The 24,355-nt window shown below is 44.9% G+C and overlaps 1 protein-coding gene across 1 annotated transcript in view; it reads left to right on the top strand.

The window, feature by feature from the left end:
- The window catches only part of LOC138491789 (transient receptor potential cation channel subfamily V member 6-like), a 599,702-nt gene that overhangs the window by 265,592 nt on the left and 309,755 nt on the right, over positions 1-24,355 (top strand). Inside the window, exon 6 of the mRNA XM_069618497.1 lies at positions 9,866-10,038. Coding sequence (XP_069474598.1) covers positions 9,866-10,038 — 173 coding nt within the window. The remainder of the gene's footprint in view (positions 1-9,865; positions 10,039-24,355) is intronic.

Below are 24,355 nucleotides of genomic sequence, written 5' to 3'. Positions count from 1 at the left end.
GTACTTCAAGCAGAACAGATCTAGTAGGAAAAAGACCTCAAGGAAAGCCTTTGCAAGATCACCTACAGGCGATCATTTGCACCAGCTGCAAAGGGCACACAAAGACCTGAATTGTCATGTATGTTCTCAGGCTGTGTTCGCTGGAGAGACGGTTAGCGTGGTGAAAGCCTGAGCTTCTACCTGCAGGGACATTGACAAAAGCAATGGATCCAAGGAAGATTCCCTCAATTGTAAAAAAAGAAAAGCATTGGCACACTATTACTTGATATATTTAGGTAAATAAAGGCTTTGCACAGAATTATGAAGAGCTATAACAGGCAAGGATTCAAAAGTCTGTGCATACATTCGATGCACGCTACCAAGGTTGATGCATCCGTCACTAGGGTTAGAAGGCTAAAAGGCATTGGAAGAATTCATCAACTTGGAAGTGATTTACTTCAAGTGCTCGGATGGGATTTGGGAGCTCAGCTGTGGCAGATGATTTTCAATTCAATTTTCCCAAAAGCGCATGGATCCAATTCCTCAAACTCTACGCTCCTTCTTTAAGGAGCTGCTGGTACGTTAGGATCTACCCTTGCTTCACAGCCCCTATCCTCGCTTCACAGCTCCTATGCTTTTAACCAGAATGAATCCTACTGGAAGGCATTGCAAACCTCAACCCTACTATTAATTGATGGTGAAGAGACAGGGCAACCCCATACACCGCAATACATGTGGTAAAAAGCATGAGTACTTTTGTCTCAAAATCAATGTCATGAAGGACATTCTCCTGTTAGAGCAAATCACTTTCCTCACGGCTCACAGTGACTTAATCCTTTGACTGCTTTTGGGAGATAGATATATTGATTGGTAAAGAGTTATCTGTTCACCGCCAAGCCCCAGGGTCCACGAACAAACCCTTGTTTTTGGCTGCAGCTGTCTGGGTAAGCAGCAAAAGGTTTAAGGGTGTTTCCTTCTATGTCTCCTTTTACTAGTTTCGTGCTCCAGGGACTGACTGAAAACGTCTTGTCCCCCTGCTGCTGTAATATCAACTCTGCTTCTTACGGGGACATCCTCCTTCATTTCTTTCATTACAGAAGCATGAGTGTTCTGCTGCCCAAACCTTGGCACAATGGGACTCATTAGAAGTTTGCCGGTCCAGGACTAACGTGCCGTAATTCAATATACCACCACGTTTCCGTACCGGCAAAGTTGGGGTGACCTGGTTTAACTCCAGCCAAGAGCTGGAGGTGAATCAGACACCCCTCTGGCAAGCAACATCCAGCATTTCTGGCACCGGTATCACTGGTGCCGGTAATACCGGCAATCGCCAAGTGGAGTCCTATGAACTCCATGAAATGATGTTGTCTACCGTTGCCGGCACCTGTAACGTACTGGTAATCCTGGAAGATCAGGTGCTGGTAACGGTATTACTGTTTGCCGGTATCTTGGCAGTATTACCGCCAGGATACTGGCAAACTTAATGAGGGCCAATGTCTCAAGTGGAATCCTGTCAGAGTGGAACTTTAGCAGGTAGACTCCTCTGTCACCTGAGGGATTTCTTTCATCTGGAGGAAAACTTGCTTCCGTTATAATGACCCATCAGCTAACAGCTTGCTGTTAGGCTTCCTGCAACTTGCGACCGTGCCCAGTGCCCTAGAACAGGCAGTTGTGCAACATGATGGGGGCTCCAATGGGCTGCTTAGGCATAAGCAGTATTCCAACTGAATCCCATTCCCCCCGGAAAGCTTTACCTCAGACATGTGGATGGGGGTTTGGATTAGATATATAGAAGGGAGGGTGGCGGGATAGCAGAGTTGTGGGTGGTCTCCCTTCGTATTTTTGCAGTAAAAAGCAGTTTTAAAAAATATGAAACAGGATTCGGCGAAATGGGATGCGAGTAACTTTCATACATCCGGCTATAGCTAGATGCATCCAGGGAACATGCTTTGGCCATATTGCGGCAGGATGGAAGACGTCCCACAGTTGCCAGGGGCAACCACGCCGTAAGAACTGCCTAACAGCTCTGCCTCCTCAGTTCTCTCACAGAAACTGCCAACAAGAGAACAAGCATAACAAACAAGCAGAAACATAGATGTTTGGTTTGTGCATGAGTACATTCATACGCGCGCAACGGTCCCACAAGTCCAACACACATACCTATGTCTAATCACTAAGCCCTAGACAAGATCTTAGGACAGCTCTTGAGCATTATAATCTGAATTTCATACAAAGACCTGGCACAAGGGACCCCCCAACATCGGGTCTACGTAAAACACGACGTACTGTGACGTGCAAAGATCACTTCATCCATTGTCTGGTGTGCTTGCTATACACTAGTACTTCAGCATTATACATGCATTGTGGTAAATATTCTAGAGTTTATAGTACTTCCAGCCCCATCCTTTTGCCAAATGGCTGATCAGGCCGATGGAACAAAGGCCCCAGTCTTTAAATTAAAGAGATATACATGCATTACATGAAAGCTCTAAAACTCACTTCCCAGATGTGTCCTCTAAAAAGAAATGCAACCTTTCCAGATGTTGCGTGCTTGTAATATCCTCCTTCAGTCATGCCTTCACATTAAACCCTGATACTAAATATGATCATGAGTGGCAATAGCAAAAATGGGCCTCATTAAGAGTTGTGTGATATCTGGTTGGTAAATCCGCAGACTGCATTAGCGTTGCCGCCACTTGGTCCGCTAGTATTAACGCTGGATTACAAGTAGCGGTGGTGGTGCAAGTCTCCATTTGTTTTGAGTCCGTAGGACTCAATGGGGCATTTCCGGTGGAATCACTGCAGCGGAATTGGACGTAACATCAGCCGATTTACCTCCAGCTCAGAGCTGGAAGTGAATCCTCCAACTTTCTGCCCAACTCATAGTTGGGGGGTGTAATAATGCAGCGGTATACGGTAATACTGTCGCATTTAACCTGCACGGCCCAAATCATAATTAGGCCCAATATCTGTAAGGCTAATGAAGTGTTCATTAATGCACATTTAATAATATATTAGATATTTGATCATTCTTACTGGCAGATACCAAGCACTGTAATTAAACTACCCACCTTATTGCTGCTCAATGTAATGGCCTCAAAAGGATGGTAATTGAAACTGCCCGGATTCCAGTGCGTGGCTTCAGATTTGTCTTGGGGGGATAGCTCACGAGCAACGTGCTCGCCTTGGAATAAATCACATATCATTGAGGAAAGGCCTGTGAAGCGAGAGCTTTGTATGATAGACTCTGGTGCAAGAATTGTTGAGATATTCTAAAGCAGCCAAGCAGGTGCCATTGTTGTGAATTAATTGCATATATATAATCTAATGTACCAATGATATTGATGTAAACGTCAAGTAAACGTCAACCGTCTTTACATTGTACCGGTTACCACTATAGTGGCCACCCAGCACTGAGGCTTGCCCCCGCGGTTTGGCAAATTATGCCGCCACCATGGGTATCCTGATGGGAAACCGGGGAATAGAGGAGCAGGGAAGGGTGGCGTAGAACGGCGAATATTGACAATGAAATTGCAAGTGTCGTTGTTTGTGCTGTATGTGCTGGGATTTGTCTAGCGTGAATCTTGCTGTGAAGAAACATGGATTAAATTAAAAGGATAGGTTTAGGGAGATAAAAAGAGAGAGAAAGATTTAGGAATGGAGGAGGCACCCTAGTAACGGGGGCATGATCCTCTCCTCCCTCCGCCTTGGGTAAGGGGGAGGTTTACAGGAGGCAGGCCTGAAGGGTGGGAAGCCAACGAAAGCAAGGAAATGCCTGCGAAAGAAACAATAGGAAGGGGCGTGCCAGGCGGCATATAAGCTGCCGGCTTCCTTCTGCAGGAGACTCCAACTCGATCAGAAGGACGACCGCCGCATCGAAGGACCTGTCGTTTTCTCAATTTTTTTCCCAGCTCGAAGAACCTGTTTCCAGCCACCTGATCTGGAAAGAAGACGATGGAGATGCGGTACCTGAAGCAGTTGAGTCCCTGCCCAGAAGAAGCGCCACGGTGCATGAGCCTTGGAGGTTCCCTCGAGGTAGCAGTGTCGCGGGAATGAGGAGAAGCAGTCCGGAGCAGTGGCAGAGTCAGCGGCAGGTTCCACTGAGGGACGAGTGGTGAGGATGGTGCAGCGGTGAAGACAGCGGGTGCGCCAGCATCAAGATGGTGAGCGAGCGAGCAGGAGGGGCTGGAGGCGCACTCCTCCACCGTGTGGCAAATTACTTTGTTTTCCCGGGCCGCCGCTGGGTGAGATAATTGTTGAATCGACCTGCTGACATTGAAGCTGCAGACTCAGGCCGCATTTGAGGGTAAAACTGTAGTGCATAGTAGCAAGCGGCTCCGTCACACTGGGAGTCTTGACTCGCGGGTCCGGCAAACTGAATTATTGAACTCTCCGGCCTGGGCCGCATCTGGGTCAAAGTTGGGACAAAGTGTGCGCATTAGCAATTTTTGCCATGCATTACAGCAACACTGGTGACTTTCTTTCTTCTGCTTCTTATCAGTCAGTCGTATTTGGTAGCTGGGCCACCTGAAGGGGGAAAGCAAATTGATTAATGACACAGTGACTGAGGGATACATGGATGGAGAGGTCACTAACCTCCAAAGCAGCAGAAAAAGCGCACAGGGGGAATTCAGCTCACGTTTTATATACACTCTTGTTATAATGCTTTATGTGCAGTGCATGTGCCTGGAGAATACTGCCAGACACAAGGTATTGCTGTGCTGCTGCATCAAGTCAGGGACCACCATAGCAATCATTTGCTTGAAATCAAGGACACAGCATGTCAAAGTAATCAGAGCATCACCTTTGCAGTGCATGTGCCGGGAGGCTGCTGCTTAAGACTCTGAATGAGCCGTGGGAAAGCCGGAAGGATCTTCGCTCTTCTCAGGACCAGAGCTTCTTGGCGGCCTAAGCGGCAGGGGCGCTGTAGGTAGCAATGAGGGCTCAGCTTCCCTTGACTAAACGGCACTCCCTCAGCCCAGAAACACCTGCAAGGGTTGGTGGGGCTCAGACAAGAATGGATGAGGGGGTTTTGACCTACGGTGGACTTGGTTGGGAAAGGGGGAAGCAAGGTTTGGACAAGGAGCAGTCGCCGCACCTTCAGAACTATTTTCACAAAGTTTGTTTGCAGTGTTTTGAGTTTATTATATGGTGAAAATACATCAGCAACCTGTTTTATGCCAACAAAGAAAACATGTCTCATTCTGCACCTTCCCTGGGGGGGATATCAAAAGGAGCTAATAGAATGAGCAAATATGTTGGCACAAGGATGGACAAATGCCCAGGCTATGGTTCTGGGATTGGATTGGGATGTGTTTAAGTAATCTCTGGATGGATGGAGGCTTGTTTGGAGTTGGAAGGGGATATCACCCTCCACTCCAGCCCCATTGGGTTCTTTCTGGACAGCCTAGGCTGTCATTGAGGACAGTGTGAAGAGGGGACCGAGTTGAAAGGCAAATGCAGGAGGTTGAGAGCCGGACAGATGAATGTGGTGGCGGGGCACAGACCCTTCCTGCCAAACCTACTTGGCCAGCTTCTTAAATAAGACTGATCCTTTGGGGTGGTGTGTAGATGTAGCAGTGAGTCGCTGGACAGCGAATGCTCTGTGTGGCAGGGACTGCAGACTTGCAGCAAATGGGAGAGAAGCAGGACAGTCATCAGGCCCAAATGGAAGAACATTGAAGTCAAACACAAATGATTTTCATTCAAAACAGGCTGCCAGACAAGCAATCTTTCTCGCGGGCAACAAAAAACCAAGGATTAAGGCAGCAGGTGCTATTGCAAACCCAACACAAACTCAAACACGACCCAACGTAAACAATCTTAAGCACAGTCACTGCTGCATTACAGCCTATAAGAACGGATGATACCGTGCTGCACAGCAGACTCCCAGAATGGCCACGTTCTCAGCAGCAATAGAATGTGAGTTCAAGGCAGCAGATATGCGTGGAATTCCTTTACACACCTTTCAAAAGCACATCAGACTTGTGGAAATACAAAACATGTTGTTTCAAAACTGTCTCTCGAGCGAGGCACGTTCCACAACTGGAGGACAGGGGATATGTTGTGTAACAAGGCCGTTGTGCAGCGCTTAACGTTGTTCTGCCACGAGATGCGGAGGCAGACTTGATCGAAATCAGCAGAAAATAAAAGTTAGTATGAAGAATAATGTATTATGAGCCTGGGTGGGATGGGCTGCATAGTGCCTACGCTCAAGATATGTTGTTTGGGTGAGTGAGGAGCTGGAAATGAGCATCAGCCATTCAGTCAATGTAGTGATGCGGCTTGGACAAGGGCAGTTTGCATCGCATTGCATTTGATTGCAGCGGCAGGCTCTGCAAAATAGAGCAATGTCATTGAGTTCATTCAAATGATTTCGAAATAGCATTTCCATTTAGAGATGTCATACAAGTGCCAGGATCATCACATGCACGTCTGTGTCGTTGGTAGTTGGAGAAAGCAAAAGGAGGTTGAAATGCTGCCTCCCCAACCCATCCCCGGCTCCCCAACACATACACACACCTTAAATACAACATGTGCCTCAGGCGTGAGTGCACTTTTCATTTTAAAGTGCTCAGTTCCTACTTGAAAGAGAACTATTGCAAGGTCATATGGTGGTCAATGTGCCACTCTTAAGGATGCTGAACTGTCGATTTACCCTGAGATTGGCAATTTCAACATGCTAAGGGGGAAGGGAATACAGGGAGGGGAGGAGAAGAAAAGGATACAGAAAAAGAGGATTTGGAGCAACACAGTGTTATGCAGGTTATGGTTCTTAGACTGTCTCAACGCACTGGGGTTCAAAAGGAGAGTCAAGTGGGAATAGGGGCACACAAAACATCAGGGTCAAGGTCAAAGGTGTTTGCACACGGCACAACTTCCATTAGTGCGACCCCTTGTCTGAGTGTGTAGTCACTGCACAGCTCGGGGGTCCTGTCCAGGGAACTGTGTAAGATATGCTAGTTGCCTGTAAGATATCCTGGTTGCCTGTAAGATATGCTGGTTGCTTGAGTGGTGCTCTACTTCACTGTAAGCTTGTCTCACGGTGCTGAGTGTGGGGAAGCGCAGCAAGGGAGTCGCTGATGACAAAGCCATCAGTAGCACCAATGCCATAAGGTTTGCACTGGAGGGTCCCAAATGAACGCAGATGGCATGTACAAAGTTAGCCAAAAAAAAATGGTGTCTTAAAATAGTGATGCATGCAAACAGGTGAGATACATGTTATATGCTAATAGAGGCAGAACAATGTTAACAAACAATAATGTTAGCTGCATGAAATGAAACGATCACAAAAATAGAGACAATTCTATACTTACCTAATTCTTAACAGGCTTAAGAAAATAATGACATATTCGGAACATAAAAAGCAACATGATACAAAATATCTCAACCACACAGTGTGTTTGTTGTTGTCTTACGCAATGCACGTGATGTCATAAGTGCACAGACTAATACACCTTTGTACAGCAGTGTGATTTAGCTATTAAGTAGTTCTGTAAACATGGGCATTTTTTGGAATGCAAGTTGTATACATTTCATGATTGAGGTTGTTAAATGTTTTTATTTTTCATGTTTTTTGAATACACAGAACATGTAACACATTTTTTTAACACTGTTGAAAATTTTGTTGGAATAAAATGATCTCTATTTTTGTGACCGAGTCGTTCTCTTTTATAAAGCTAGCATTATTGTTTTTAACGCTGTTCCTCCTCTACTACTATATATTGTACATTTCCGGGATTAGAAGGATCCAGTGTTTTCCTGGGTTTCCTAGATAAGTTGGAGCCTCAAAATAGTGAAAATACTGTACATTAAAAAGGATGTAATGTGTGCTGCAAACATGTATCTGTTATTGACATGTGGTATCAGATGTCCTCTAGCACCCTCCAACACTGCACATACTAAGGCAACAATGACTTCCCGCGGGTGATACCGGGTGGTCTCTGCCTGCAATCCTAGTTACTAGGCCTTAGTGGAGCAAGTGCCTGTAACAAGGGTGGCGGACTGTTACTGTCACACGGCCCAGTAGGGAAGGGGTTACTCCCATTAGTATACCGTGTTGACTTTATATTAAACCACAAATGCCCTTGCGCAACCCGTTCACTCCTGCAAAACTAAAAACTACAGGTAAGATGGCCACCGTGGAAAAGCCATACAGGGGCTCCAGGAGGAGACCCTCTTCCATGTCCATGGCTGCTAAAGAAAAGATGCAGAAGAGCAGGAGGCAGGAGCGCAGGGGGCGTAGGAGGCAGTGGCATCAAGGGAAGTTTTTTCTAATAGTAGAGTAAACATTGTATGAAGGTAGTGCGGAACGGGGGACGGTGCAAGGGGCACCAACTTGCCCAGAGCATGGGTTTATGGGCTTACATCTTTTGATGAAGCCTGTGCGGGCTAATGTGATATACTGCTTTTTTAGCGTTAGCTATTAGGTGGCGCACCTATAAGCCACAACTATTACATTGGAGTACACCTAGGGATAATGGCATCTGAGGAAGGATACACAGCTTGTAGGTGTTGTTTGATTATTTCCCACCCATTGACTGCCCATGACCATGCTAATCCTGATGTCCATTCCCACCCACTTCCCACCCAAAACACATCCTCCTGAGATCTCTTTGAGGTACCTTTACCAAGCCGTATCATCAAACATTGTGCTCAAAGTGCCTGCCAGTGTTCATTCAAAACAGTCTTCTGAGATTCAATGACTTCATAAGAGCTGAAAAATGTACTACTGGTGTAATAAAAATGTCTTAACCAGGTCTGCCTTCAACCACTCGATTTATGAGCATCATGCGTGCTATTCAAATTAGGAATTGATAAAGCCAACAGTTTTGGCTTGCGTTTAAGTACTAGGCATTTTCCAGGCACTGTCATAGTGGTATTAACTGGCCATCAATGGTAGCATATAAGAGCAGTGCCTCGCAAATGCCTTTCCCATACCTACACCAATGCCAAAACTGTTGGCATTGCCAATGCTTGTTTGAAGTGCTGTTGCAGTGCACACAGTTAATCACACTCTTCAGATACATTGGGGGTCATTCTGAGTACGGCGGTAGGGGGTTAACGGCACTGGTAAGGATGCCGGTGCCGTTAACCCCCTACTGCCGCATTCCGAGGTCCCTTAGCAGGTCCCACTAGGGCCGGCTGGTTTTACCAGCCGCCCTTAGCGGGACCCGTTAAGGGACAATGGGCCTCATCACGACCCAGGTGCTAATGGGTTAACGGCGCCGTAAAAGGCTGCAGTGCCGTTAACCTATTAGCGCCTAATTACAAGGTCCCTTTGCGGGACCCGACCTTAACGGCTGGTTTTACCAGCCGTTAAAGTAGGGACCCGCAAAGGGACCTTGGTGCTAAGTACGGTGCCGCAATTTGCGGCACCGTACTTAGCGCCTTCCCCATTCCCATTGAGCCCTATGGGGCAAAAATGGGAATGGGGAAGGGCCATGGCGGCATGGGGAATTACCGCCCCGCCAACCTTGGAATGGGGTGGTAATTCCCCATTCCCGCCATGGCGGACACCGGCATGGACCATGGTGCTAATAGCACCATGGTCCTCCGCCTGGGTCGTAATGAGGCCCAATGGAGCTAATAACGGGCCCGTTATTAGCTCCTTCCCCATTCCCTTTGAGCCCTATGGGGGCTCGAAAGGGAATGGGGAATGGTTTTCGAAATGGGGATTTACCGGGTCTGCATAGGTCGGAATGTCCTGGTAAGTCGCCATTCCGACACCACAGACCCAGACACGGGTTTGGAGGCAGCCATGGTGCTATTTGCACCATGGCTACCTCCAAACTCGTAATGACCCCCATTGAGTTTACAAAAATGCGAGAAGACTGAGCAATACTTCAACTAATGCAGATTTTATTGTTTTTGTATTTTATTTCAGGAAACACTGCTTTACACATGCTGGCACTGCATCCCAATAGAAACATGGCTTGTAAAATCTATGAACTTCTGATTTCCCTAATTCCAAGCGAACAGGTGGCATATTTGGAAAGCATTGTGAATAATCGTGGGCTCACACCTTTGAAACTAGCTGCAGATGAAGGAAACCTAAAGGTAGGTGCACTGTGAGCTACCTTTAGTTTATTTCACTAAGTTACTTTCAACTGGATCCAGAGTGGTTTCATTCAGATTGGCACTGCCCTGCAAATCTTCCAACACTATCTAGGGTGGATCAAATGTTCACCACTTCTGGTGACCGTCCTGATTGTCACCAGTGAAATCATCCCCGTTCCTGGTTGGTGGGCTAGCGTCCTCAAGTTGAACACCTTTCCTTTTTTCCCAGGCCACCAAAAAAGTGGAGCATGCCATGTCTCTGACCTCATTCGAAAGGCTAAGTGATACGAGGAACAGAAGTACATGCAATGCCTGCATCTAGGGCTACATATTAGGTTGTGAGGTGGCAGAGGGTCGTAATGACTGGTAGTTATCATTCAAAGGCTTGGGCGAAATTGTTGATTGTAGTCAGTGGTTGAAGTGTAAACAAAATGTCGCTGAATGATGTTCCCTCTGCTGCACTCGTCTTTCTGCTCTGCCCACTTTTCTGTTCCCTCCACTCCCCCATATTCAGCGTCACTCCCAAGCACCCCATTCAAACTCCCTACCTGGTTCATTCCTTTGCTCCAACGCTATGTTTCTTGCAAGACTGAAGAAAAAGCCTGATTCATGGAATTGTTAGCATAGTTCAAAGTGACTTTGCACTGCTGAAAAGTGTCTTTGCACCGCAGACACAAACCCTGACTCATGGAACTGCGCAAAGAGAATTTTTGCAGTGCACAATGACTTTGCACTGACTTTACACTGCATTAGAAACATTCAAAATTGATTGATCCAGTTCCAGATTTTTCCAGTGGCTCAGAGTAACATGTCTACGAAGATGTAATTTCTGTCTGAAGGTTGAAAAATGCAAATTCCGATTGCAGGTCTTCCACTGGCTCAGGGCTGTGCATTGTGGGAGATGTAGTTTTATCAGGACAGTTGGACTATGCAGATTCTCTTTGTTTTTTTTAAATAGCTCACAATAGTGAGCTGTGGTAAGTTAAGTGTGATCATCTTGTGCATGCTACATTGCACTGATTAATGATAAAAACTTCTGAAGAGCAATTGCCACAACTGCCCATTACTGATTCCACAAACCCTAATGGCCCCAGTTGCTCACAGCATACTTCCTGACAATACTCATGTGCGCATTAATGAGCTGGACTGGGACGTTGGAGACAAAAGAAATAATTTAAAATGGCAAGAGATTTCTGTTGACTTTTTCGGAGAGAGCTTGTGGAACTGTGTGCTGTTCTACTGAATAGGTAGGTCAATACAAATTTTAAAGCATATTTATTTAACCAGGGTTATAGCACCATTAATTTCTGAAAAAACGGCAATGCCCACTACCAGACTTGGGGCCTGATTCATGGAATTATTTGCGTGGGAAATAGGGAACCTGCGCGCCAAACTGCGTGCAAAATCCTGTTTGCGATTCATGGAATCGATTGCCCAGGACTTCACCAGGACTTGCGTGGAGTTTGCACAGGCTCGGCACGTCTCTGCGAGCTGTCGAACACCTTGCACGAGACACCATGCACAGTGTGGGCGTGGCTTGCGCAGAGGGCTTGGAAGGGGGCAAAACACATAAAATGCGGAAGAACACGCGAAAAAGTGGGTACTACGAGGGACAGCCCGCAGCCAGTCCATCGCACACCCACAATTGCGGCAAACGATATGAATTCATGGAACCACCTGTGCAGCCCCTTGACAGGGAAATGGCCACGCAAATCCCTCGATCTCTACGCCACCCGAAGTCAGGCGTAAAGACACTTGCACATAGGAATCGCAGCAGTGCGTGTACGCAACCGGGGTTCAGATCTAACTTAGCGGAACGTGTATACAGTGTAGTGGGGTGCAGGAACGGTTTACGGTGGTTCGCACGCAGATTTTCGGAGTTTAACCCGAGTTACAAAGTATCATAGCATGTTGTCAGGGTGCCGACAACAGTTACGGGGGACCCTGCGCAGGGTCGCCAAGATGCACTCACTGTTTGAAGGGTGTGTGCATTTGTGCCCGTGGGATCACACAAAAGTAGCTGTTCTGGCTGGTTCTGCTTTGCGTGGGGGCATGTTGGGGGTTTTCCGGGTGCGAATTTCGAATTCAGTTACCTTGCGCAGTAAATTCCATGAATACACAGGGTGCGCATTTTTTATTCTGCATGCAGGCTCGAGCAGTGTCGTTCTTGGCGCGTGGCAAATGCGGGAGAAATGCACACATTTCCATGAATCGGGCCTACGCTTGGCTCTGGAAGTATTTGCAATTAATGATTTCAGATCTGCAGCATCTGGAAGTGCAGCATGGTGAATATTGGGAGATGTAGTTTCGGGTATTGCGGTATCCAGCATCAGAAAGTTTGACAAGAGCTAATTCCAAATGTAGGTCTTCCAGCAGCACACCTCACTGATGAATCCCAACAAGGCTGAAACACGTGTATGGGGTTGCTGTTTGTACTCTTGTTCAGAAGGGAATTGCCATATCATTTTGGTGCTGGACTGCCCATGTGGGCCGACAAAGACTGATATGCAAATGGATTTTGCCATCTGTGATAAGTACAGGGAGCAAAAAGCAATGGCTGTGAACTCTTAAAGTGGGATAAAACCACAGAACAGGTTATCATCCCATGTTCTTTCTGGAGAGGGGGGGGCTACTATCTTTTTTTAATTTGTTTTGCAAGGAACTTGGGGTTGGTCACCCTGAGTTACCTGGGGGAACCTAGACGGGGACTCCCTGCTCACTGTGCCCAGAGAGGAACAGCTCCACCTCACTGATGAGTACCAACAAGCCTGAAACATGTGTATAGGGTTGCTGTTGGTACACTTGTTCAGAAGGGAATTGCCATAGCATTTCGGTGCTGGACTTCCCATGTGGGCGGGACAAAGACTGATCTGCAAATGGATATTTCCCATCTGTGAAAGGTACAGTGGGCAAAAAACGATGGCTGCGAACTCTCAAAGTGGGAAAAAAAACACAGAACAGGTTATCATGCCATGTTCTTTCTGGAGAGGGGCACCTGCTACCTTTTTTGAAGAACTTCTAGCAGCACAGTACAGCCCATCTTGGAATTTAATATGCAGTATCTAGCTCAATGCCACCTAACAGAACATAATCAGGAAGGTCAAAACAGGCTGATTCCGGTCTAGGCCCACCCAGAGCTCCAAATTGTGCGAGATGTAGTACTTTTACTTTTGTTTACCACATGACTACTGGTAAAATGGCGGTACTCACAGCACGAATACACCTCCCATAATGTGCTAAGGGTGGCTGGGAGTACTGTGAATGTGAGCTGTTAATTGAGTTTGTCCTACAACCTTCCCAGCCACCAACCGAGTCTTCAATCACTTGAGTTCCGTGGCCCCAAGTTAAAAAGGGAAGAAAAACACGTTTTCACGTGAGTTGTGGTTGCTCACATAAGAGAACCATGCATAAACCCCTTCTTTCTTTCATAAGATGTATGCTTGCTTTGGACGCTGCACAGCACATTTTTAGAGATTTAGGGCCCGATTCATGGAAATGTGCGCAGAAATCGCGCAAGCGCAGGGTGCCGAGAAGGACACTACGCGAGCCTGCGTACAGAATAAAAAATGTGCACCCTGCGTATTCATGGAATTAACTGCACTAAGTAACCATTTTCGCAAGTCACGCCCGGAATGTCCCCAACACGCCCACAAGCAAAGCATAAACAACCAAACAGCTACTTTTGTGTGCTCCACCGGGTGCGAATACACGTACCCTTCAAACAGTGTGTGCAGTCCCCGCAAGCAGGCATTGATCTCAGGGACCCTGCGCAGGGTCCCCCGTAACTGTTGCCGGCATCCCGACAACATGCACATGGAAAATCGTAACTCAGTCTAAACACAGAAAATCTGTGTGCAAACCCCCATAAACCGTTCCTGCACCCAGCTGCACTGCTATGCGCACCCCTATGTTAGATCGGAACCCCCGGTTGCATAAGCGCACCCCTAATTCTGACATGCAAACCCACTTCCACGCTGCATATCCTATGAGCAAATGTACTTACGCCTGCCTTTGGGTGGCATAGTGATTGGGGGATTTTCGTGGCCATTCCTATGCCGAGAGGCTGCGCGAGTGATTCCAAATATATGTGTCATTTGACGCAAATGCAGGCGTGTGAGGGACTGCCTGTGGGCCGTCCCTCGTAACACCTACTTTTTCGCATGTTTCATACTCATTTTCTGAGTTCCCCCTTCTTCCGAGCCCTCTGCGCATGCCACTTCCACTCTCTGCGTAGTCTATCGCGAAAGGCGCTCGACGGCCGGCAGAGACATGCCAAGCTTGCGTGATGTCCACGCAAGTCCTGGAAAAGTCCTGTGCAGTCGATTGCTTGAATCGATGAACAGCGATTTGCGTGCTGAATGGCACGCAAATCCCTTATTTTCCAAACAAATAATTCCATGAATCGGTCCCTGCTTCCAAACCACTACGTGTTCCCTGTTTCGTGGAGTTTAATTTACAGCCTTTTTAGATAAGACAGCCGTTTCCAGACCCACATTGCATGCATTCCGTTCCCTCAGCCAGTAACATTTTAAAATGCTACTTTTGTTGCCTTCATTTTGTGAACAAACTGCACTGTGGCTTTCTTTTTACGAATCATTTCACACGGCACCATATGATCAAGAGATGGGACTTTGTGAGCTAAAACTTTGTTCCATCTCTGCAGAATATTTTCAGCCAGTCCAATAGAATATATCTGCATCTCGTGTTCTTGCTTTCAAAAAAGCCAAAAACACATCAATCTGCACAGGAACCCAGAATCTCCTTCAAATATTAAACGGTCCTCACCAAGAAAGCATGAAATTAATTGATAATAGTACGCTTGCAAATCCCTTACAGCCTATAAACCGAGGGGTGAGGGAGGTGGGGGGTCATTATTAAAGGATAGTAACCCACACCTAAATTATGCCCAGAGACAAACCCCCGGGGCTATAAATCGTGGAAGGGTTATTATCCTAAGCGTGGGTTGTAATGCTATTAGTACATAGTGATAAAAGCAATACATGTTTTGGTGGGGAGGTGAAAAAAAGTTAATTGGATAGTCTGTAAAGTATATATACACATGGATTAGTACATTAAATGTGATTATATGTTGTAGTATTTAAATAGGCGTGTCTTCATAAGTTTTAATTGCAAACGTGAATTAACTGGCAGTGGTTTATCGTGAGCATGCATTAGGTGTAAAGTAAAAATAAGAAGTGTGTCCGTAAGAAAGTGAATGCGTGTTTCCATGTTTTAGCTTCGTGTTAGTGTGGTCATTTGAATTTGCAATGAAAAGGAAAGAAAATGAGTGTCTTGTTAAAATAAATCTTGCCTGGGAATTGCATTGGTTTTTGCTTGTCTGCTTTTGAAGTTAGAATATTCAGAATGTAGCCAAAACCAGTAGCTACTTACTGCACTCCAAACATTGTGATTGCCTGAGAAGTGTCAATAATGATATCAATGTGCTAGTAAAAACTCGGTCAATGTGAGGAACCTCTATTATACAAATACTTTGATAAAAGTCAAATAAAGTCATATATGCTGTGGCATGCCCACCATAGGGTTCCAATAGTACCTTAACGCCCTCTGAAGAATGTCATTTTACTGACATTACATGTTATGTTCCCTGTTCCATCTCTTCACGCCACATACATATCTTTACTGATTATGTTGGAAAATCATTGCCTCTTGATGTATCAGGTAGTATTTCATCAACATTAAGCAAGCTACTGAATTCTGTAACCAATGCAATCGATAAGTAGATGTAGATCACCAGAACGGGCACAACCTCTAGTCAGGACAGGTGTATTATGATTGAATTCTTTCATGACGTCATAATCACAGTGTAACTAAGGTATGAACTGTAAACGTGAATAAAATAAATGGTGCCTCTTGGACGTATGTATGCACTATTGTGAATGTTCCAAATGCATTGTCAGTGTCTTCAAATAGTGGCAAGTTTCAGATAGCCCAGCCAGTAGAGCGCTCGCTTTGACATCCTTTAGAGCCTGCTGATGCAGGTTCGAATCCCAGCAGGGCCAAACTCATCCTTTCATCCTTCCGAGGTTGATAAACGAGCACCACACACTGTGGGTAATAATAAGCTGTGCTCAAATGCACAAGGGTTCGTAAATGCAAATTATTATTAGATATAGAGAAAACCTTGTCATCTAGTAAACATTTCATTGAACCTTAGCAACAGTGGTATAAAACAGCATTCAGCAATCATCTTGTATGTAGATTTGTAAGGATGAGTTCAGCGTCAGTAAATGAATCAAGCAACGGCAAATCCCAATTAAGATCACAATCAGAGTGACTAGAACTACATTCATTAGAGACATCAGAGTTGAGCATGAAATGGTGCAGACAAATAGTGTCTAATAGAAAAGCCATCACTGGACTTTTATATGGAATATTCTCTCGCAATAGGTATTGCCTTATATGCCTGATGCTCTGTATGGTTAGACGTTTAGATGTGGGCCTTGATAAAAGGAAGCAGACTTTCTCAGTAAGTGTCAATACGAAATATTCAGGAAATAATGTGCTTGTGCAAAGGCTGTGAATGAAAACCAGCCTGAAGATGCACATGGAACCTCTTGCTGAATGTGGCTATGTGGTTTGAATGCAGAGGTTGGGGGATTTATACTAAGGGGCCAATGTCAGCCGAGCGGCGCCTAAGTGGCATGTCACCAACCTGTATACCCCTTGTGGGTCCATATCCTCCAGATCCAGATAAAGGATTTAAAGGCAAATCAACGCAAGATATGTGTTTTTATATCAGGAAGAATATCTTCTCAAAAGTGCTCAAAGTCTTCCCAAATGCAGAACGCTTTTTCTGAGATGCTTAGTCCCAGCACCATATTGTGAGTCCAGCTGACTCTAAAGCTCAGAGCACACAGCATGTAGCCCTGAGGTGGAGCAGGCAATTGTTATAGTGAGTTCTCATGCTTGATTTGCTCAGACACGCGCAGCTTCTATTGAAAGGATCCAGCTCCCCTTTGGAAATTAGAAAGCATAAAGGTACCTTTTGAATTTGAGAAGAGGAGCACTCCTTTCCCCGGGGAGCAGGTTAGAAAGTTGCCTGGAGCTCTGGGGATTTTGGATTGCCTAAACATTTCTAGTTAAATGGAGTTTGATAACTACTGGCGGGATTCTAATCCGGAGTGCTTGGAATACATGAAGAATCCTAGGCAGGAACTGCATTATGACTACATATACTCGCTCCATCCAAGAGATTCTGATGTTGGCCATTGGTCGAGAGCAGGGAATAATCAGAGGGAAGCCCCAGAATAGTAGGTTGCTATAACCTATGACGGGACATAGTATGGACGTTCGGCTCAAATGAACCTTACTGCCAGGAAACATTTTCCTAATGGTATTCACCATTCGCCTAGGACGAGAAATCTCGTCCTTGGCACTTAAAGAGTTAAAGACAGACAGTGGTTGTATTTGTTTGTGTGTAACAAAAGTGAAGGGTTGTGCTTGAATACTTGATTTAAAAAATCATATAATCGGCAATGACTGCTAATTTGTGTTAAGAGGGAGCACCAAAGGGTCCTTCAATGAGCTCTTTCGGGCTGATTCTCCGGCCGGTGTTTCGACTGAGAGGGAAAAATTAAAGGAGATTGGGGTGGCCCGGTCTTGTTCCTCTATGAATCCGAATGCTCAGTGAAAGAAGGCTACTTGTCATAATTAGCCCCAAACCCACACTCAGTTAGGACCACCCTCAACACAGACCAATCAATACAGCTGAATGTTTTTTCTGCATGTGAAGTTAAAAGACAAACGTGTATCTTCAACGGCTTACACAGTTCAATTGCATTACTAAGTCTTCTTAGAATGTCATGAGTGTGCCTCTCAATTTTGGTGATATTGGTGCCAATCTGTTAGCATGGACATATGAGTACATTCTACCATTGTAATTTAGGGCATGGCATGATGTACATCATGGGTGTCCAACTCCAGGCCTCGAGGCATGTAAACATGTCAGATTTTCAGGATAACCCTTATTAATATTCAAGAGGCAAATCATGATTATTAATTAGTTGGATCCTGAAGATCCACCAGGATTCCGGCCCTGCAGGCCTGCAGTTGGACAACAACGATGTACATCATGCCACCCCCTTGAGGTCCTTAATTACAACAGTAGAATGCACTCATAAATCTTCAAGAGATTGAAAAGCAAGTTCTAGTCATTTGGGTGATTCCCTTCCAGAGCGGCAATCCTTCAGTGCCGCTTGGTCATACATATGGGATGGAAACGTGCACATCTAATAACTATAAGGCATTGATAACTTAGCCTGCTCTGTTGTATGTGTAGTCCCCAGCTTGTCTCTTACATTACTGATCCAATGATGGCACTGTTAAGCCACTGGTTTGTAGATCAATAACCAGTTGCCGCTATTTGAATTCAAGAAATAATACTGATTGGTTTTTGTTAGTCTGAACGTGGTGCCAGTTGCCCAGAGGAATGCCAATACCCTTTTCCCGTGCTTAATTGGCTGCTGATATTATCAGACCCGGTGACTTTGCTTTGTGTTTCTTTTTCAACTTAAATTTGACAAAATCCCACCATGGAGATCAGCAACACTAGCATAGTCCTTATGTACTTGTGAGTAGTTCATATAATTGCTTGAATTTAGGTGATGGTGAAATAGGAGATAGCATTTAATAATGTGATGTTACAGGACTTCTAACAATGATGTTAGCTTCAGATCTGTCCATGAATGAATGAATGAGGTCCAGCGCCTAACCACAGGAATGTTGCATGGGGACACAGGCTGCCAAGAAAATGCAGTCAGTCAAGCTATCATGGCTCAAAATGTTGCTTGCCTAAGGTTTAGGCCCGGTCTGCTCGCCACATGCGTATACACCATCATACTTTGAGGTTAATGTAACGAATGAAGTTCCATGGACATACAGCACGAAGCTATATAAACATGTGACATTGGGCCTCATTACACGGATGGCGGTGTACCATGGCGCTATTAGCGCCATGGTTCATGCCGGTAAAATACCGGCACTGCCTTGGTGGAAAGGGGAATTACCGCCCCATTCCAAGGTTGGCGGGGCAGTAATTCCCCCTTCCACCATTGCCCTTCCCCATTCCCATTTTTGCCCCATAGGGCTCAATGAGAATGGGGAAGGCGCTAATTACGGTACCGCAAATTGCGGTACCGTAATTAGCTCCCTCGGTCCCTTTGCGGGTTGGTTTTTAACGCTTGCAAAAAGCAGGCGTTAAATCCCCCAACCCGCAAAGGGACCTCGTAGTGAGGCAGTAAGGATTTACCGGTACCGGTATTTTACCGGTACCGGTAAATCCTTACCGCCATCCGTGTAATGAGGCCCATTATATTATCAACAAGCGCCCGGGGCACTTGAGGCAGCAGAGCACTCATGACCTGAACATATGGAAACCGAGGCAATGCCGCATTGAGATACAGCTTCAGAAGATAGTGTCTGAATGCTGGGAAGACTCGAGCAGGCAGACAGCAGAGGGAGAAGCAGCAACTGAGAAATCCCCTGGGGAAACACATGTGCGATCCTACAGAGGAGAACAACAAGCCTCACAAAGTAATCCCCAGACAAATAAGGACGATGCAAGTCCTTGAAGAGGTTCACATGTAAGAACATAACTCATTGGAACTGGTAAAAAAGAATGGCCAGGAGAGGATGAAGGCTTTTCACACCTGAAAAGCAAGGAGGTGAAGTTCGGGAACATTTATTTCTGGAGAGAAGGAGCCCAAAAAGCAACACAGCTGGCAGAGAGGATCCCTATCCAAGGAAAAGGAAGGATTCAGATGGGGGACTCCACCCGGAGGTCAAACTAAGCGGGAACTAACAGGTACTGAGTAACACTGTTTTTTTCTGTTAAATCGTGCCACTTCTTTTATAGCTATTTTTAAAGTCAGAATACTTTTCTTTTCGCCATTAAACACCTTTGTGAGGCAGAGGAGTAGGAGTAACTTCGTTCCTTAACATACAAGACGTTCCCTCCTGGCATTCAATATAGATTTATGGGAAAATGTGGATTTTGTTGTAGAACTTACTTACATTTTATCACATGTCCACCATCTGATGCAGAAGTCTGTGGAACTTTGAAAGCTTATACATCTTACAAAATCATAATAATAATTAATAAATCAACTAAAAGGTATATATAAAACCTTGGATTTTCTGCGATTTTAAAACTGGACTAACACAAAGTCATACCTTTTCTTTGCGCATGAACTATGGCACAAACCTGTAAAATACCGTAACAGTGGTGGTAATGTCACAGTAGTTTATGAAATGACCAAAGCAAAATGTGCACAAATTGCCAACATGCTTGTTCAATAATTTGTACATGTACCAATGGGAACACACGTGTTCCCCGCCCCCTTTCTACCACCTCAGTTGGTTGGAGAACCACTGCTTTTTTATCTTATAATTCAACCTGTCACCACTTCCCACAACTTCTACTCTAAAAAGCTGCCAGAGACCAAGGAACTTGCAAGTATACATAAAACAAAATGTATGAAAGAAAACACATTCGTGGCAAAAGCCTTCCAGCAACTGCCATAAAGACTGGTACAAGACTGTAAGAAGGAAGATTGACATAATATCCAGGAGACTCAATACCAGGTACATTCACAAAAGAATGGCGATTGGCCTGCTTCATGGCAGATGAACAACCAGATCATCCTTTGGCAAATGTGATGCCTGGGCTGTTGTGGGGTTCACCTAAAACTTCCAGGCCTTTAGGGCCACCGTGCCTCCCGAGGGACTGACTGATAACAATACGGCCCCCAATAGGTGCTAGGGTCCACACGGAAAATGGAATGTCCTTATCCACTGAGCCGTGCAATGATTTCTACACTCAGGGTATGTGGCATCCTCCAAAAAATTATTTCTTTTATACCAGGTCTGTAGGACTGAAGAAGGCTACTCGTTACACGTGTAACAATCTCTCTATATACATAAAAGGCAAAATGTGTGTGTCTGTTCAAAATGTTCAGCATACTTCCTAACATGCTACAAACCTGTGATTTGGCATGTGGGTAGGTCCCATGGTGTAGATAATGTAAAAAGTATAAAAGGTAAGCGGTCTGCAATCCTTACCTCTGCCATATGTGGAAATGTGTGTGTGTGTGTCTGTTCAAAATGTTCAGCATACTTCCTAACATGCTACAAACCTGTGATTTGGCATGTGGGTAGGTCCCATGGTGTAGATAATGTAAAAAGTATAAAAGGTAAGCGGTCTGCAATCCTTACCTCTGCCATATGTGGAAATGTGTGTGTGTGTGTCTGTTCAAAATGTTCAGCATACTTCCTAACATGCTACAAACCTGTGATTTGGCATGTGGGTAGGTCCCATGGTGTAGATAATGTAAAAAGTATAAAAGGTAAGCGGTCTGCAATCCTTACCTCTGCCATATGTGGAAATGTGTGTGTGTGTGGCTGTTCAAAATGTTCAACATACTTCCCAACATGCTACAAACCTGGCATTGGCATGTGGGTAGGTTCAATGGAGTAGATAATGTTAAAAGTATTGAATATAAATGTTTCTCTTTTTTTTAAGAGGTTTGCAATGTTACCCCTGCCATATTTACCCCTGCCATATGGGCCATATTTTCCCCTGCCATATGGGTCTCTGTGCCGTAGTTCTGCCACAGTTCTACGTAAACTTCAGCTGTTCATTGTTCATAAACTTTCCACACTATCAGTATTTTAGCTGACATTAGCTTCTGAAGTCATGCGGGTGACACAAAACAGTATTTCTGTAGTGATGCGGGTGACAGTGTGAAGGATTCTAACCGGGCGTCACACACCAGACCAGGACTTCTCCCTCAGCCTTAGATGTTGCGCGCAATTAGAATGCTTTTTCTTTCATTTCAAGGAATTCGAATTGAGCCGATACCCGACCCGTCTCACACCCCCTTTTACAGATACCCCGGGTCACAATGGACCATGAACCAGGCCGGTGGGTGGTAACACAATATTTATTTTAATTTCAAAGAAAATCACACAATTTTTATATTGGGCAGCAATCACCAATGGGGTGATAATTACAATGAAAACCACTGAAATACACTTAGGTAACCTTCTACAAGAACATATCCAAAGCACAAATGAATAGGAGCACTTTTTCAATTAGGATAGATAGCATCAGAGTTACAATTTCCCACTGCAATGTTCCCTCAACCCACAATTAATCTAATTCAAAATCCGACCTTCCCTCACAAATTAAGAGGCAACAATGGATTTTAAACCCTTTGCAATTGCCTAAAATGATACTCGGATTTCAACAAATAATTAATTATATATGTAATTAATTAATGATGTACATATGTTTTATCCCAGTCTCAGGGATGTCATATCACTAGCAACTATAAATTAAGGTATCACCAAAGGCATACAGTTCACAAAGCAGGTTGAAATTGAAAACACAGTGCAGTCAAACCAACATGGAAAAAGTTGGATTTCTTCTAGTTTGCAGTTTTAAATGTCAAAAACGTTTTTTCAGAAAAACGGATGAAATACTCTGAATTGGAATGCGGTTTTTGGGCTGGGAGATAGAGGCACATCGCAGGGACAATATAGAAGTGAAAGGATGGCTATGGGTGAAGAATTGAATGAGATTTTCAAGGTGGAATAAGGTTTTATTTTAGGAAAATAAAGCAGGTAAAAACGAAAATCAGTTTGGAGGGAAAGGAAAAGTTTTACTTACACCAGATTGAATGGCTAGAAAAGAGGAACGCCATGCGTGAATATAAAGGTTACGCTGCAGTTGTAACCCTTCACGCAGTGCACCCCTTTTCTTTAGGGAAAATTATTTTTTGTAATCAAAATATTGCTAAGGAGTTACAAGATGGGGTGAATGAAAGAATGGCGCTAACACTAGAAAAACAAGGACAGGGTGCACAGAGAATTAGAACAGTTTAGACAAGTTATCAAGGTATGGATAGGATTACTTAGAAAATAGGGCAAAGACAAAGGGGTCAAGATGGGGTATGCTATGTGTTGTTATGGGATGGGGAAATACTCACAGTTAGTGCTGGAGTTTGGAATTTGGGACAGCCAACCGAATTCTGTACTCTAAAGGTTCTGGTCACTGGATAGCGGGCTCTCCTGGCAAATGATAGCTGGGCAAAGGTCTTGTCATGGCACAGTGACGCCTCAGCTGGATGGAGCGGGTAAGCAGGGCAAACAGGCGCCACTGGAGAATCCCAAAGCGGGCTCAGCCACCTTTCCCCTTTCTCCCTGAATTTAGTGGGATTTTGTTATGGGGTTTTAGTGCTGAAGGGTGGTTCTGCCTGGATAGGAAGGCCTGGGTCAACTATCCCTTTTCTGGCAGCGGGGTCTGGAATCTTGCAGAGTGAAGGTGGAATATCTGGATACGCAGGCGCTGGAAAATTCAGGAGAGAGTGTCCTGGTCCTGTGAGCTCCCACCCTTGATATAAAAGCAGGTGACATTGCCGGTTTATTGTTGGGCAGAACTGAGTTAGGTCTACCACCAAGTCCCGGATAGGTCAGCCAATGTTGGTTGCCTCCTCTAGAGGCGACTCAGTTTATGGGGTTTTACTTTATGATGTACACAGCATTCCCATAGTCCTTTTTGCCAAAAATCAATCTGGACATAATTTACACATTTGTACAGTTGTGTCAATTTAACAAATTACATAGGCAGATTACATATTTTACGCAGAGTATAGCAGTCCAATTCTCACGGTTGCAGGACTTTGTTTCGTCCATCTAATAGTTTTTCGCATTTTTCAGTGATAAATATTTGACCTAAAATTCTATAACTTTATACATGGGTATAGATTATAATAAGACATGTAAGTATTGACTTTCACAGTGGCATCATGTACACTTCTCTCAGAATATCCAATTCTGTTCCCGATATGGCAGTGACACCTACCTAGTCGGGTCTAACAGCCACAAAAATTACATTTACACTGTTAACTTTTTACATTTCTGCGAAGTCCTGTTGCAGAGATAAAAGTCTTAAAATGTATTAATAAAATAGTCTTTGAGGCCAATGATCAGCATTGTTCACCATATACGGACATAGCTTACAAGGCTGCTCTTGAGTCAGCTTTGAAGCTCCCAGTAGAAGTTGGGGGGACGTGTGGTTTCCTATTTCACATGTACGTGTCACAGAATCTCTATTGTAAGAGGCCTCAGCCCAGCCAAAAGTCTGATGAGCCTGGGGTGTTTAGTGCTTTTGGTCCATTCAAAGTTTTCAAAGGTGGCAATTAACAGGCATATGTCCCAGCAGGTTATGGTGGCTCCTTTTGCGGGAATGCCTCAGTTTAGCCAGCAGAAAAACCTGTTCTGGAGCTGCCAAAGCAGC

Source organism: Ambystoma mexicanum, chromosome 10 (genome assembly GCF_040938575.1).
Source record: "Ambystoma mexicanum isolate Mex_15411 chromosome 10, UKY_AmexF1_1, whole genome shotgun sequence".
Lineage (NCBI taxonomy): Eukaryota > Metazoa > Chordata > Amphibia > Caudata > Ambystomatidae > Ambystoma > Ambystoma mexicanum.
Note: the sequence above shows the minus strand (reverse complement) of the source record. Positions and strands in the feature narration are given on the sequence as shown.